Raw genomic sequence first — 17035 nt, 5'->3', positions numbered from 1 at the left:
TTTTTTTAAATTAACATTTACTTTAATTGTAATTAATTTAATCTTGACGCAACTTTAAATAAGTTAATTTCTTTGTTTAAGCAATTTCATCAGAATTAATTTTATAAAGCGTTAACTTAAAATAGTTAAAAAAACTTATTTAAATATTATATCATATAAATATAAAATTACTTAAATAGAAAAATAAAATTACTTATATTCAATGGTGCATAAAATATGCACAGGTTTTTTTAGATTACCTAAAAAGTAACAAAAATCATGGATGGCAAAGAAGCAGATAAATCATGGAATGATATTGATTTCGGTGAAACGATAGTTATTTCTGGTATTGCTGGTAGATTTCCTCATTCGGATAATATGAATCGATTACGAGAAAATTTATTCAATAAAACTGATCTTGTAAGAGCAGATCACAACCGATGGAAAATAGGTGATTAATTCATATTTATGTTAACATATTATACTTTGACGTTTACACCTGACTGATTCAGATTGAATATGCCACACCTTCTATATATTAAATGTAATTGCATATTTATTTATCAATAAAATGTACCTCAAATTGAAATTTTATATTAAGAAATGAACATTGAACATAACATTCTTATGAATATGTTTAGCTGTGGAGCATGCAGAATTCCCAAAACGTATGGGAATTGTCAATAATGTAGAAAAATTTGACGCGGAATTTTTTGGATTATCTTTTGAAAAAGTACATACATTTGCACCCGAAATGAGACTATTACTGGAACATACTTATGAAGCAATTATCGATGCGGGGATCAATCCAAAGCAATTACAAGGAAAAAATACTGCTGTAATTGTAGGATCATCTGTCATTGAATCACAAGTAACATTATTTGAAGATACTCAGGTAAGAAAGATCTCTCACACAACCATACACGTATTCGTCTATAAAAATGAGGACACATGAGCTACGATTAAAAATAAATTCCTCTGTAGAAAATTATATTATAATAACTCGAATAGTCTTTTAAAATAAGAGGATATACAAGATAATTCTTGTATTTCCTTTTATTTCAAAGTTATCATAATAGTTAGGAGGAGATTCTTCTATTATTAAAAGGGATATTATTAATCCAATTTTAAATCCAACCCGTAATGGTTAAGCGAAATTCCTCTACTTTGGAGAGTATCCTCTCGAGGTCATATATAAATGGAAAATTCGCTGATATTAACACGGAACCGCTAAACAGAATATTTTTTAATTGCAATTGTAAATTTTCTTTTTAGTCAAATGGTACCAATATCATTGGACGTAGTAAATCTACAGCAGCAAATGTAATTTCGTACTGCTTGGATCTGAAAGGACCATCTTATACTGTTGATACAGCATGTAGTTCTAGTCTTTATGCTATGGCCGCTGCTTATGATTGCATCATGTCAGGCAAATGCGAAGATGCCATAGTTGGAACTGCACAATTATGTTTTCATCCCCTTGTAAATCTGCAATTCGCGCGGCTTGGTATATTTGTTATGAAATATTAATTTTTATATTTTTACTAAAACTTTTTAATCTAAATAATACGATGTGCAGGAAATTTAGTTCCTATATCCATAAAAAATAAATAAACCAAACGAGTTATGTAATTTTGATGAAATGTTTATAACAAATAATTTTAAAATGGAATATTACATTATTATAGATGAAATTGATAATTTTTTAATAAATATAAATTTATTTATTGTGTATACTAAAAATACATATTTTGTATCTTTCAGGTGTCTTGTCACATGACGGTTATTGCAGACCATTTGATATCGCTGCTAACGGTTATGCGCGTAGTGAAACCGTGGCAGTAGTATATCTTCAAAAAGCGAAAAACGCTAAAAGGATTTATGCCATGTATCCGTATATCAAACTAAATAGCGATGGTTACAAAGAGGAAGGAATAACATATCCTTCATCACAAATGCAATATACATTATTAAAGGAATTTTATGAAGAATGCAAAATACCAACATCTTCTTTAGATTATGTCGAAACACATGGTACCGCTACCATAGCTGGCGATCCTCCAGAAATTGACGCTATCTATAATGTTATGTGTAAAAATAGAAAGAGTCCATTAATGATCGGATCTGTAAAATCCAATCTTGGACATGCAGAACCAGCGAGTGGTTTTAATCAGATCGCTAAGGTGTGTAAAATAAATAATTAAGATTTTACGTATTATTATAAAATTAACTGTTATTTTATTTTATGCTCAATTACGAATATATACAAGGTGTCTGATGATTATTGACAGGCTCATACATTGGTAGAATAGATTAAATTGAGTTGAAAAGTATTGCACTAATTTGCAAATTAAAGATATAGTTAACTGACACACTTCTCATTTAATGAATATTAAACATATATCTAATGTAACAAACACAAACAAAAGATTTATTTTTCGTAAAGAACGTTTTACAAATGTCACAAGAAGACATCCAAACATAAAAGCGTTTTAAAAGGTAGCGAAAACTTTTCACTAATGTCAACATTCTTTGAAATCCATATAACACATACTTGATGTTTGATAAAGGGTATTGTAAATACCTTTTTATGCCTCTATATAAATTCTTATCTGAAAAATACTATTAGGTGCTTGAATTAATTCTCGCTGTTTTTTGCTAAAAAAACTCGTGATTTTTTTATCAAAAAGGTATCTGATATTTTATTCACAATATTGTGGTTCCGTGGTAGAAAAATTCAGATTCTTTCGAGGTGATCCAGTCGTCAAGCCATTTTTGGATATCTTCGAAATAACTGCTACTCAGGAAGACCATATGCTGCAATGACCGAAACAAATGGTAATCTGATGCAACAACGTCTGGTGAATAGGGCGAGTGAAGTAGAACATCCCATCCAAGTGCCTCCAAGATTTTCTTCACCGGTTGTACAATATGTGACCTGGCGTTGTCATGGACAAGAATAACTTTATCATGTCTTATTCCGGACATTTTTCTTTGAGTACACGATTCAAATCGAGTAATTGACGTCGGTAGCATTCACCATTGATGGTTTGACTCGGTTGCAGCAACTTATAGTAAACGACACCAATTTAATCCCACTAAATTCACAGCATGATCTTCTTTCCATGAATATCCTGTTTTGGCGTTGATGTTAATGGTTCGCCGGGACGCACACATGATTTCTTGCGTTTAGAATTGTCATAACGAATCAATTTTTTCTCGTCAGTAACAATTCGATGCAAAAACGACTTTTGTCTTTGGAGCAGCAATTCATAAATGACTGAACATTTCGCAATGTCTCTTTCTCTCAATTCATATGGAACCCAATTGCCTGACTTCTGAACCATTCCCATTTCTTTTAAACGTTTGCTAACAGTTGACATATCGACATTTAATGTTTCCGACAACTCTTTGAGCGTCTGACATGAATCTTCTTGAAATAATGCTTCCAATTCTCCATCTTCAAATTTTTTCGGCTGATCAGGGTGCTCTTTGACATTCATGTCAAAATCGTTGTTTTTAAATCTTCCAAACAAATCTCTATAAGTTGTTTCAGATAGAACAGATAGAAAACTAACGTTTCCCGCAAATGCTTTTCTTTCGGTACGAAATACGACATTTTTAATGCGATAAAAAATTATGTTTTTTGCATCCGATCAAATGTTATATACTATAATTACTAAATCCTATTAATAGTACTTTTATATACATGTATAAGCAGTCACATTTAGTCATGTTGAAACAGCACAAATACTGACCACTCGCGGTCAATAGCGAGAATTAATTCAAGCATCTAATATAATAAAAAATATATATAACACATATATCTTATTTTCTACAATTTCAATATAAAAAAAAATTTAATTACAATACGAAGGTTTTCGTGTACTGAAACAGCAATTTTGAAGTAATTCTTTTCTTTACCGTTCCTTTACCAAAATTTGAATTATTTTTCGTTACATCTACTTATAAAAGGTCAATGACTGTCCATATATACGATATATATAAGTGGTAAATGTACATTTTAGAAATTAATTCAAATTCGAAATTTAAAACTGTTATTGTAATTATTGAAGGTAATAATAGCATTCGAAACTGGATTTGTTCCACCAAACATCAATTACACAATGCCAAGGAAAGATATAGATGCTTTGCTAAATGGAAGTGTTTGTGTCGTCCAAGAGCCAATGCCAGTTAAAAACGGTTATATAGGAATAAGTTCTTTCGGTTTTGGAGGATCCAACGCTCATATGTTATTAAGATGGAATCCTAAACAGAAAATTAATAATGGAGCCCCAAACGATGACTTACCTAGACTTGTCACATTATCTGGACGTAATGAAGAATCAGTGAAGCTATTTTTAAACGACGTTGGTACAGATGTTTCAAAAACATTTATATAGTATTTTGAACAATTAGAGACATATGCACTATATCTAATAGTAATTTTAAAAAATTAATTATTACAGATTGCTAATCAGCCAATAGATGTAGAATATATCCGTTTACTGCACGATATCTATGCAGATAACATAAATGGCCATCCATGGAGAGGGTACATTATATTGAATACTTTCCAAGAAGATTCAATAAAGGAAATACAAAATTGCAGAGGAGCGAAAAGACCAGTTTGGTTTATATTTTCAGCCTTAGGTTCTCAATGGCCAGGAATGGGTACATACTCAATATTTAATATTTAATTAATAATATGTGCCACTTAAATAGCAAAATGATACACTTTTTAAACTAAAATCATACATCAGGTCAAAACTTATTAAAGTTTCACACCTTCGCAAAAGCGATAAAAAAATGCGACAATGTTTTAAAACCGTATGGTATAAGTGTCATAGACATTCTGACAAAAAAGGAAGAAAACATATGCAAAAACGCGATAAACGCTTTTCTTGGAATCGTCGCTATTCAGGTAAACAATCTATTATTATAACGTAGAATCTATAATTATATATATAATATAATTATATATAAGGGTATCAATAATACACTTTACGTTTACTGTAAACAAAATATTAGTAAGATGAAAATACATTTCTTAAATTCATTATACTACATTAGAACTTGAATTTTACTAGATTTACATTATATTTTATTATTATATTAATAACTACTTTAAATATCGTTTTCAGCTATAAAATTATTTGTATATATTTATAGATTGGTTTAGTAGATTTTCTAACATGCTTAGGAATTACTCCCGATTACATGATTGGTCATTCTGCCGGTGAACTTGTTTGTGCATACGCAGATAAATGCCTCACCATTGAACAAACTATTTTATCAGCATACTTTATTGGTTTGGCATGTGCCGAAGAAACAATAATTCAAAGCTCGATGGCGATTGTCAACATCGACTACAAATATCTCAAAAATTTATGTCCCGCGGATATTGAAATAGTGTGCCACAATAGCGAGAACAGCTGCGTCGTGTGTGGACCAAAAGAATCCATAGAAGGATTCATGAAAGAATTACAGGTAGAATTAGAAATGACTCGTAGAAGTTAGTGCATAAAAAATATTTCAGTTTTCAAAACACAGAAAGATTAAATCATGTCACAATTCGCTGCAGCTGCATGTGTTGCATTTTTCTGTAATCAGGTCAACAATATTTACGTAAAGGAGATCAACTGCAACATACCGTTTCACAGTTCGTATGTCGCATCCGCGGAAAGACAGCTTTCGCTAAGTTTGCATAAAATAATACCACACCCAAAAAAACGAAGCTCAAAGTGGATCAGCACCTCCATACCTCGAAACGAATGGTTTGCATCATCATCAAAGTTATCATCGGCGGTCTATCATTCTCGAAGTATATTAAACACAGTTTTATTTCATCAAACAACGGATCTAATTCCACGTAACGCTGTGGTTATCGAAATCGCACCAGACGATGTTCTGCAGCACGTTTTAAGTGAATCTTTACATCCAAACGTGACAAACCTTGTGTTAACTCACAGCACTACACAAAATGTTGACGTTTTTTTACAAGGAATAGGGAAGCTTTATAATTGTGGTTTACAACCGCAAATTGCCAAATTATACCCACCAGTACAATTTCCAGTTAGCCGAGGAACTCCTATGATTTCTCCGTTAATTAGGTAAATTTTATATGATCATAATCGTAACTTAGATGATGTTTACAATGTATAAGAATAATGTTAATATGTAAATAATACATATAGGTTATTTACATATTAACATGTTTCTATTATATATACAGTATGTCCCATTTTAATGATCCAGCCCAATATCTCGGAAACTTGATCTAGTAGAGACAAAAATGTTTCAGACAAAAGTTATTTTGCTCGGAGGGGGCATAAGATGGTGCTATTAATTTGAATATGGATAGTCTTCTGAAGTTCACGTAGAGGTCACCTCCAATTATTTTAATAGCACCCCCTATTTCTCTTTACATTTTTTTATACAATATATCTCGATAGCTTTCTAAAACGCTATAACTAAAGTTACTTTTCTTTAAGTACTTGTTAAATTATAAGGCTTGAAATTTGTAATACAATAGATTGTCATTTGAATAACCATTTCTACATTTTGACTATTCAAAATCAGAGTGATCTGTAATTAATAAGTTTTATAATAATAAGTACTTAACAAAAAGTAACTTAATTATAGTGCGTTGGAAAACTCTCCAGACGAGCTATAAGAGTATGTAACGAGAAACAGGTGGTTCGATTAAAAAAATTAAAAGTGATTTTCACGCGACCTTCAGACGGCTATCTAAGATTAAATCTTATGTCCCTCTTCGAGGTAATCAATTTTTGTCTGAAACATTTTTTTCTACTGGATTTAGTTATCGAGATATCGGGCTGGATCATTTAAAATGAGACATCCTGTATATGTAATATATATATATATATATATATGTACGTAATAATTAATTGTAACCATAAAACTGTATACTAACAAATAATATTTAGATTTATTTTATACGTAACAACAATAATGTACATGCGAACGTAAAAGATTATTGACATATAACAAAAATTGTAATTATTTAGATGGAATCATTCCGAAAATTGGTTTGTACCGAGTCAAGGACAAGAGTTTATAGAATCCAGAGGAAGATACGTTAAAGTTAAACTCGAAGATGAAGACTATGAATATATGAACGGTCATGTAATCGATGGAAGAAATTTGCTACCCGCGACAGGTTATTTGGGACTCGTTTGGAAAACTATTGGCATGATGAAAGGGTTAATGTATACAACAATACCTATAGTTTTTCGTGATGTAAAATTTATTCGTGCTACCTATTTGTCAAAAAATGATGCTGTAGAACTATATATTTCAATACAGACAGGTATTTACGAGATGAGTGATTATTATTTTAATCGGGATTTCCTCTGAAATTTTCGTAAGAAAACGCGCAGGTTCGTCGTATCTTAAATTATTGTTTAATCATATATCATAATACAATCTTTTTCAATGCAAACAAAAAAATGCCGGGATTCGATGGATTAGCGAGTATTGATAACGGTAAATGTAGTACAATGACACAAAAGCAGTGTAGTAAAAATATAAATTATTACAGATGGAAAATTTGAAATAACTGAAGGAGAGAGCGTTGTTGTCACGGGTACAGTGTACGAAACATTGAATCCAGAACAGGAAATGATTTCGATAGACCTGTTACCGGAGGATAGTGATGAAGATGAAGTCATGACTGTAAGAGATATATATAAGGAGTTGAAATTGCGAGGATATCAGTACAAAGGCTTATTCCGTGGACTAAAAAGTGCCTCGGTTTCTGGAAATCAAGGACATATCGCTTGGAAAAATAATTGGGAAACATTTATGGATACTATGTTACAGATGGTAATTATTGGATATGACACCAGAGATTTATGTGTTCCTACGAGTATTCAGAAGTTAGTGATAAATCCAGTACTTCATGCTTCGAAGCTGCGAGATAACATTGAGAGTACAGAAGTTACAACAGACATGGATAAACGTAATTAAATTTTATTACTAAAAGTTCTTTATTTAATTCGTAATATTATGTACAATATCTTCATAATATAAACATATTTTAATTATTTATTACAGTATTACGGGTACGAATATACAAAGAGATAGACACAATAAAAGCTGGTGGCGTAGAAATTCGAGGACTTCAAGCTACCCAGATCACTCGTCGGAAATTAGCGCAAGATGCTATTATCGAGGAAAATACGTTTGTAGCTCATTGTGATCGAGCTTTAATTTCTTTGAACGAAGCGATTCGAATATCAGCTCAACTCGTGCTGGAAGATCATCAAATTATCAAAGTGCAAGTCGCTGAGCTAGTGGAGGATGTCGATGACATTAAATTAGAAAATCTCTCATCTTCATTATTGATTGATGCATTTGGTGACATGCCACTGGTACAAGTAAATATCGCACTGTTAACATCTTTAAATCGTTTTAGGACAGAAGAGTTACCGCAAAATTTTTCAATCAAAGACTTTGAAAAATTATCTTTAGATGATAAAGCCTTAATTGTTGCTGGATTCAACCTTTTGACTAAACAACACGTATCCATAGAGCGACTGTTGCCATTTATGAGAGAGGGTGGTTATCTGTTGACGCGGGAGAAATATCATGTAACCGATTATAAAAGATATTTGCAACTATACGGATTAAACATTATTCTCGAAAAACGCACTGATGCAGAACTAATTGTACTTCTGAAGAAAAATGTTTCGATAAGAGAAAGGAATGTTGTTTACATAAATAACGATAATTTTAGTTGGTTGGAGTACCTAAAGCAGCTTGTGAACGACGAAAATAAACCTAACAGAAATAGTAGAATTATAATTGTAGGAGAAAAAAATTTTGAATGCGGTTTATTGGGTTTTGTTAACTGCTTGAGAAAAGAGCCAGGTGGAGAATTGGTTAGAGGTGTGCTCGTGCAAGATGAGAAAGCTCCTAAATTTTCCCTTCAAGATCCCTTTTATTTAGAGCAACTACAGAAAGACATGACCATTAATGTCCTACGATCGAATAAAACTTGGGGATCGTACAGACATATAAAATTACCACGACCGCAAGCAAAACCAGTAGCAACCGCTCATGTCTGCCAAATGGTATATACAAACTTTAGCTAAACATATTGATTGGTATCATTATAATATTATGTGTTTAGTCTTTAATAATCTAAATGAAAAATTCTACTTGTCGAGCGAAGGAATAAATACTTTCACGAAAATTCTCTTTTTAGAAGTGTTTCTTATATGGATCATATCACAATTCAAGTTTTGGTTTTTCATAGGTTCGTGGTGATTTAAATTCATTTTGTTGGATAGAAAATAATTTACCAGCCAGGTCCCGACGTGAAGACTTGGTGCATGTTGTCTATGCATCTTTAAATTTTAAAGATGTAATGCTCGCGACTGGTAAATTAGTACTTGGAGAAGATATTTTACAAGGACGTTTATCTCAATATCTTCCACTTGGAATGGAATACGTGGGTTTCGATGCCAATGGACAACGTATAATGGGAATTCGTGATACTGAGTAAGTAATGCTACAAGAAATTAGTAAGCTATGGTGTCATGAAATGGACAATAATTAAAAGTTACTCCTTTTAGTTGTATAGCAAATGTTGTTGAGAAGGATGAAAATCTTTGTTGGAAAATACCCGATGCGTGGACATTTGAAGAGGCAGTAACAGTGCCATGTGTTTATAGCACGGTTTGTTTAGCTTTATACTATTATGGAAAAATGAAAAAAGGTGACAAAGTACTTATACATTCTGGTACTGGAGGTATTGGACAAGCAGCTATTCATCTCGCTCTTCAGGAGGGATGTGACGTGTTTACTACTGTTGGTACAACTGACAAACGGGATTTCGTTAAGAAAATATTTCCGATCATTCCGGATGAATATATTGGAAATTCTCGAGATACCAGTTTTGAACATATGATTATGCGACAAACGAAAGGTCGCGGCGTCGATATCGTGCTAAATTCATTAGCGGAAGAAAAGTTGATCGCCTCTGTTCGGTGTCTAGTTCAAAACGGTCGATTTTTAGAAATTGGCAAATTCGATATTGTTTCTAATAATCCCCTAAGCATGTCTGCATTTCAGAAAGGTATCAGTTTTCACGGGATTAGACTAGAAAATGTGATGAAAAAAAATAGTGCTTACAAGTTGAAGCCTTTAATGTTCACAATGATAAAAGAAGGTTTAGAAAATAGGACAATTAAACCAATTCAAACAAAAATTTTTCCTAAAACTGATATTGAAGAAGCTTTTAGGTATATGGCAAGCGGAAAACATACAGGAAAGGTATGTTTGTGCTGACAAATATAATAATAGCAAAAAGATCCATTCGTAAATAATCTTTTACATAATCCTATTCATGTATAGCATACATTTTTGAAATATGATTATTTTTATAGATAATTATAAATATCCATGAAAAGGATGAACCTTTGGATAAGCACATTCTTGCATATCGTCGTTATTATTGTCTCAGAGACAGAAATTACGTTATTCTAGGAGGTCTGGGCGGATTTGGTTTAGAATTAACCGACTGGCTTATATTTCGTGGTGCCAGAAACATCGTTCTGGTTTCAAGAAATGGAATAAAAAATGGTTATCAACGCATGAAAGTTCGATTATGGAAGTCGTATGGCATAAACGTTCTGATCATCAAGAATATCGATGTTGCTGACCTTAAAGATTGCGAATATCTCTTACGGACTGCGGAAAAAGAAGCTTCGGTAGATGCTATATTCAATCTTGGTGTGGTACTGAAGGATGGAGTCCTCAAAAACCAAACCGCGGAAACATTTACAGAGTCCTTCCAATCAAAGGCTCGAGCAACGCAAATGCTGGACAAGCTTTCTAGAAAGATCTGCCTTAATCTACGGCATTTCGTAGTGTTCTCTTCCGTTTCCTGTGGCAGAGGAAACGCTGGGCAGACTAATTATGGCATGGCCAATTCCATCATGGAGAGAATTTGTGAGAAGAGAGCAGAGGAAGGATTACCTGGTTTGGCGATTCAGTGGGGAGCTGTAGGTGACGTTGGTCTTGTCGCTGACATGCAGGAAGACGATAAGGAATTAATTATCAGTGGCACTCTACAACAAAAGATATCCTCCTGTCTCAATGAGTTGGATAAGTTTTTACTTCAAAGTCGACCCATTGTGAGCAGCATGGTTGTAGCTGAAAAAAAAGTAGGATGTCACGGATTGGGAAATCTGGCAGAAACAGTTGCTAATATTTTGGGTAGGCATGTGAATTCAGATATGTGCAGATTTATTGTATTCCAAATACTCATTGTATTTATTTGTTTTTTAATTCAATTTAAGATGAAGCTATTATGGTAAAGATCGTAATAAGTTTATATTTTATGTTATAGACATAAGTGATATAAAGGTTGTAAGTTTAAATTCACCTCTGGCTGAACTTGGAATGGACTCCATGATGACTGTGGAAATCAAACAAACTCTAGAACGAGAATTTGATGTATTTTTAACAGCACAAGAGATACGAAATCTTACTTTTGCAAAACTCATTAAGATGTCCGTTGCAAACGTCAATGACGATAATGTACAGGATGAAAAGAAACTTGATCTAGAGAAATCAGATGTTATAAAAATTTTAATTGGTATTACAGTAAATGATGAAGACTTTATTTCTCAGACAGATTTTTCAACTAACAGTCAGGGTACTACAACTGAAGTATTTCTTATACCGGGTATTGACGGATGTGGTACTGTATTTAATCTTATAGCACCAAATATTAAATTTCCAACGTCGTTATTGCATTATAACACGAACAACATTAATTGTACTACAAACATGATAAAAGAGACTACTAAACGTCTTACAAATGTATGCATTCGCATTAGTAATTTTATTTTATGTTGATAAAGAATTGTTGTCATTTAAAGGATATAAGTTTCATCGAACGCTTTTAATATTTTTACAGCATATACTTCCAAAACTGACAGATGGAAAAGATTTTGTAATGGTAGGATACTCCTTTGGATCTCTTATTGCAATTGAAGTAACAAGGATATTGGAAACTATGAATTTTAAAGGCCGACTTGTTCTTATCGACGGTGCTCCTGAACTAGCTCGAAGAATGTTCAAACCTTTTGAAACAGTTTTGGACGATGCAGATTTTCAGATTGATATTTTAACTAATATTATGGAAATCTATTCAGCAGGAAGTTCTGAAAAGGTATATGTAACTTTTGTTTTGAATTTCCATTGAAACTAATTTACGGTATATTTATATTACTTTTCAATTTTTTACGTTTAATAGTGTTTATTTCTATATTCTGTCTTATCGTCTTGCTAACGACACAAACCTTACAGCAATATTGCTGCTAGTTCTGTATTGCTGAGTCTGGTGTATAATTTCGCAGGTTTCACTCGAATTAAAAAAATGTGAGACCTGGGATGAAAGGTATAATATTTTTGCTAAACAATTCTCAGCTATAAACACATCTCTCTCATCTGCAAATTTAAAAACGCTGTGTATAACTGTTTATAAACATTTATCTGCTCTTCGGCAATATGATCCTTCTACATTGCCACCTATTAAATCTCCTATAATATTGCTAAAATGTATGCAATCGTCAAATATAATTGCGATCGAAGAAGATTTTTGTTTGCATAAGGTATTTAAAAAATTTACGCTTTTTCCTGAATTAAATTTTTTTTTAATGTGTGTCATTATTTAAGGTAACTGAAAATGTGGTGAATGTACATTACATTGAAGGTGATCATGTAACAATCTTAAAGAACGAAAAAGTGACAGCTGCTGTTAACGGAGATCTACCATTTACAATTTAATGTTTTAATTTATTTATAATTTGTTGTTACAGGTAAATAAAGGAATTTTTAAAGAATATTATATTTTAATCAGAAACTCTCTCTTTAATCAACAGAATTGAATATGGCGCGTTATGATATTTCAAAAATGCTAATTTTAAATAAAAAATTAAAATTTTATTTATTAGTGGCGTATATAATCGATATGTTTGATCAGAAAAAAGTATCGCCAATTAAATTTTATGCATCCTGTTTCCAATTTCAATGTTGTAGGTACGTCTGCAAGATTGTGTAACAGTCTTAAAATAAATAATAGAAAATTATAATTTTTAAAATATATGTAAATCCGTCGTAATTTACGATTACAAATAAAAGTTTAAATCATCCTTCTAATCTATTCCCAGCCACATTTCTCAATATTGCATGCATGATTACTTTGTATTTTTTCATGTCTGTGCAAAATATGATTTTCTCTATTTTATTTATCTCGGACTAATGAATCATAGTTGATCAGTTTTCTAGTCGCGACTTCGCAAGAATCAACCAACACTAATATTTCAAAAATTACTTTTTTTGCTTAGTGTTGTTCTACTTACATAATATATCTCTAAACCAGCGATTAAATTTCTTTAAAGAAAATATTTTTAAAATAAAAATTTTTAATAATCTATAAAATAATATAATAAAAATATTGTAATATAAATGGAATAAAGAAATATATTTATTTTTTACTGTATTAGTTAATTATTATTGTAACAGAATTTACGAAGACGATCTCATTTATTAAAAACGGTCATGTAGAGTATATTTATCTACTAAACTAGATTAGGTAACAGTCCATTTACTACCAAGAAATCCTATGAGGGCGAATGAGAGTGTCATGTTGTTGTTGGTACACAGTCAATTAAAAATGGATCCCTCTCGAAATCCTTTATTATTCATCTATATAATTAGATATACAAATTTTACTATTTTTTATGTATGCATTATTTTATTACGTTTCAATTCTGTTTTGAGTCCTCCTCAGCTAATACAATCAACAATTCTCCTTTTTGGATTTTGCAAGCAGTCATAACGAATTGAAAGATTTGATGCTACTATATCTATAGATTTTAAAAAATAGTAAACTATCTATGTTCAAATATTCATTATTAACGCTATAGTGACTCACCTTGCAAACCTCAAAAAGACGTCAAAATTGAAAATATAAATCGATTGTATCACATTGGAAATATATTGCTACTATTCTTAAAATGCATGATGTATATAATATTTTTATATTGTTAAGAAGACTATAAGGCTCGGTTGCACCAACACTTTTTGATTTTAAGTGAGACTTAAAACTTTATCTATCTCGTTTTAAAGCTGAAAGGGAGACAGAGACAGAGATAGTTTAAGTTTCGTTTAAAATCGAAATCACGTTGGTGCAATCAGGCCTAAGAAGTATGCTTACATATTCGTTTCGTAGAAGAAAGGAGTGGTGGGGGGAGGGCTAAGGGAGGGCGATGGGGGTGGCGGCGGGTCGAAGATAGTGAAGGTGTGAGTGAAAGGTGAGAGGGGATGTTAGAAAGTTTTAATACGGCCTTGTGAATGCGGACAGAGAAGAAAAAGAAGAAGGAGACGTTTCTTAATTTTTCATTAAAATCATCACTTTTCGACAGCTTGTATCTCCAAAACGGCTTGACTGATTTAAAATTTTTTTAGCTCAAATTACTCGTGGGGATGCTACCTTTCAGGATATATAACGTTCGATTCAAAATTTTTTGTATTTTAGTAGTTATGCACCATCGAAAAATGGACTTTGGTGGCTCGGGATAAGAGACTTGTAGTGTCTTTCAGTTTTTGAACATGACCAGAGACACTACCGCGTCTCCTGATCTTCTATCTTGTTCTATCTCATCGGTATATGGTAAGTGCAAATAGTATTCTCATGGGAAAGGTTTTATAAAAACACTTTATTTGTAGACAATAAATATTAATTAACAATGTACATTCTATCCTAATATAAACAAAAAAGATTTGCGTGTTCATAATTTTAGAAATGAAACTTCTCGTCTGTACGGATACTTTTTGTGTGTGCCTAAATAATAAAACTTTTTATTTTTGCTTATTTTGAAGATAAAATTTGAATTATTACACATTTTTAGGTGTAATAATTTTGTAAAATATACAATTTTATTCATTGTTAATAATTTTCATTTATTAATGTTTAATTTAAAAATCTAGTTTTCTAATAAGCTTAATCTTCCCTGTACTAATACTTTTTGCGCTTATTGTACATATCATTCTTGTTGTCTAAGCAGAACAAACAGTCATTACGACAAAATGGCGGTAAAACAGCTTCGACATAATTATTAAAAATCGCTTTTGAATTAGTCTTAATTTATTTTAATATAATTTTAATGTTATCGTGACCTTGTTTTATTTAAAGGAAATTGCAACTTTATATATTATTTATAGATGAATATGGAAATCTTTATTTTCAAAAATGCTTAGCGCTATTCAAATATAAATTTTTCTAAAAAGCTTCGCCGATGTTTTATGAAAAATAAAAATTATGAGAAACCGTGCATTTGATTTTTTCTTCATGCATCAGTTTTTTTTTCAAATTTTTCATGAGATTGAATGTTATTCATGTATTGATAATATGTATATACAGGGTGTCCCATTTTAAATGTTCCAGCCAAATATCTCGAAAACTAAATCTAATAGATTTAAATCCAGTAGATTTAAGTATAAAGAAAACACATAGTTGCGTATTTAAAAAATTATCCATTTTGTATACATATTTTTTATAAAGCAACTATGTGTTGTCTTTACACCATTTGATTTATCCCATTATTCTGTTAACAAAAGTATTAAGGTACGATAATCAAAAAGTCAACAGTTTACGAGTTATTTAACATTTTGTCAATATGTACCAAAATAAAGTGTAAAATATCTCAAAAACTATTGGTTTTTTGGTATCTCTACCTTAATAATTTTATATGCAAAATAATTAGAGGAATCATATTATCTAAAAAAAATTACATAATTCCATTTAAAAAAGTGGAGGTGACCTTTATATCTTTTTAGCGCCTCCATTTAGAAAAAAAACATCGTGACTAAAACGTGTCCCCCTCGACACCTTTCCATTTTTATTTGAAACATTTTTGTCTACTAGATTTAGTTTTCAAGATATTTGATTGGAACATTTAAAATGGGAAACATAAACTGTCAGCAATACAATAACCATGTTTCCGTAATAGTATTGCTGACAGTTTATATATTCATATTATTAATTACATATTATGTTTGACGTTCATTTGCCACCATATAGAAATAATAGACCATAGAAGTGACACAATTGAGAAAAAAAATTTTTTGACCTCTGCAGTAAAAAATGTTCATTTTAAATCATTGTAAAATATTGTTTTGTCTAGATATTATTTAATATACTTTTTTATTTTTTATGAAATATATTGTACCTTTAAATGTATAATTTCATTGAAAATCTATAATAAAAAATACTGCGTCGTATTAATTAAAAACTTTATTTTTTACACATATTATCATATATTTATATATGTATATTTAATATACTTACTCCGTTTAATATTTGCTCTACTTATTTCCCCCAGAAAACGGATTCAATTCATATCCATAATGTTCTCAAATATTAATAAATTGAAAAATAATTAATAATATAAAATTGTACGCAACATAAAAACTTGCAGCAACATTGCTGCAACATTTCCAGTGTTATTAAAATATTATTGGAACATTACAATGTTGTTATAATATTGCCAGAATCGGTGCTTTGTATCAGACATATCTGTTAATAATATGATTTTCGAATACAAAAATATCAGATGATCATTTACGTAAAAAAAATCAGGTGACTATTGTCGGGTGAAGAATATTTAAATTTTTCAATAAAATTAACATACTAATGTTATAAGGCATCATAAATAAGGAAAGGTTAAATAGTGCAATTCAAGGTGGAACGTGCTATACTGACATATACATGATACATGTTACTATTCTTTCGTCTTTAAACATTGTTTTTATAATTATATGTTTTATATATATTTATATATATATGTTTTTAAAGTAAACAAACAATAAATACACATTTAATTAAAAAATTATAAATTTAATATAGTAATAAGCTTGTATATGAAATAAATATTATGTATTGTACATATGTACATTATTTGTATAGCAGTAAAACAAATGTTCATTTTATTTGTATAGCATGCAAAACAAATGT

At 30.9% G+C, this 17035-nt stretch overlaps 1 protein-coding gene across 1 annotated transcript; it reads left to right on the top strand.

Moving 5' to 3' along the window:
• Nucleotides 1-258: 258 nt before the first annotated feature.
• Nucleotides 259-12804, top strand: LOC108772285 (fatty acid synthase-like). The gene is made up of 19 exons (XM_018537792.1): nucleotides 259-430; nucleotides 621-874; nucleotides 1255-1486; nucleotides 1744-2162; nucleotides 4056-4349; nucleotides 4449-4653; nucleotides 4743-4903; nucleotides 5152-5469; nucleotides 5593-6092; nucleotides 7011-7312; nucleotides 7544-7963; nucleotides 8059-9077; nucleotides 9263-9507; nucleotides 9582-10281; nucleotides 10395-11226; nucleotides 11360-11835; nucleotides 11933-12187; nucleotides 12375-12629; nucleotides 12694-12804. The coding sequence occupies exons 1-19, from the start codon at nucleotides 259-261 to the stop codon at nucleotides 12802-12804; spliced, it is 7170 nt and encodes a 2389-aa protein (XP_018393294.1).
• The last annotated feature ends 4231 nt before the right edge of the window (nucleotides 12805-17035 follow it).

Source organism: Cyphomyrmex costatus, unplaced genomic scaffold, assembly GCF_001594065.2.
Source record: "Cyphomyrmex costatus isolate MS0001 unplaced genomic scaffold, Ccosl1.0 scaffold182, whole genome shotgun sequence".
NCBI lineage: Eukaryota > Metazoa > Arthropoda > Insecta > Hymenoptera > Formicidae > Cyphomyrmex > Cyphomyrmex costatus.
The sequence above is the reverse complement of the archived record's forward strand: the minus strand, read 5'-3'. Positions and strand labels throughout refer to the sequence as shown.

Coding starts and splice junctions, on each gene's coding strand:
- LOC108772285 (XM_018537792.1), top strand. CDS start 259: ATGGATGGCAAAGAAGCAGATAAATCATGGAATGATATTGATTTCGGT. Junction 431..620: donor TCACAACCGATGGAAAATAG/GTGATTAATTCA, acceptor GAATATGTTTAG/CTGTGGAGCATGCAGAATTC. Junction 12,188..12,374: donor CAGCAGGAAGTTCTGAAAAG/GTATATGTAACT, acceptor ATAATTTCGCAG/GTTTCACTCGAATTAAAAAA.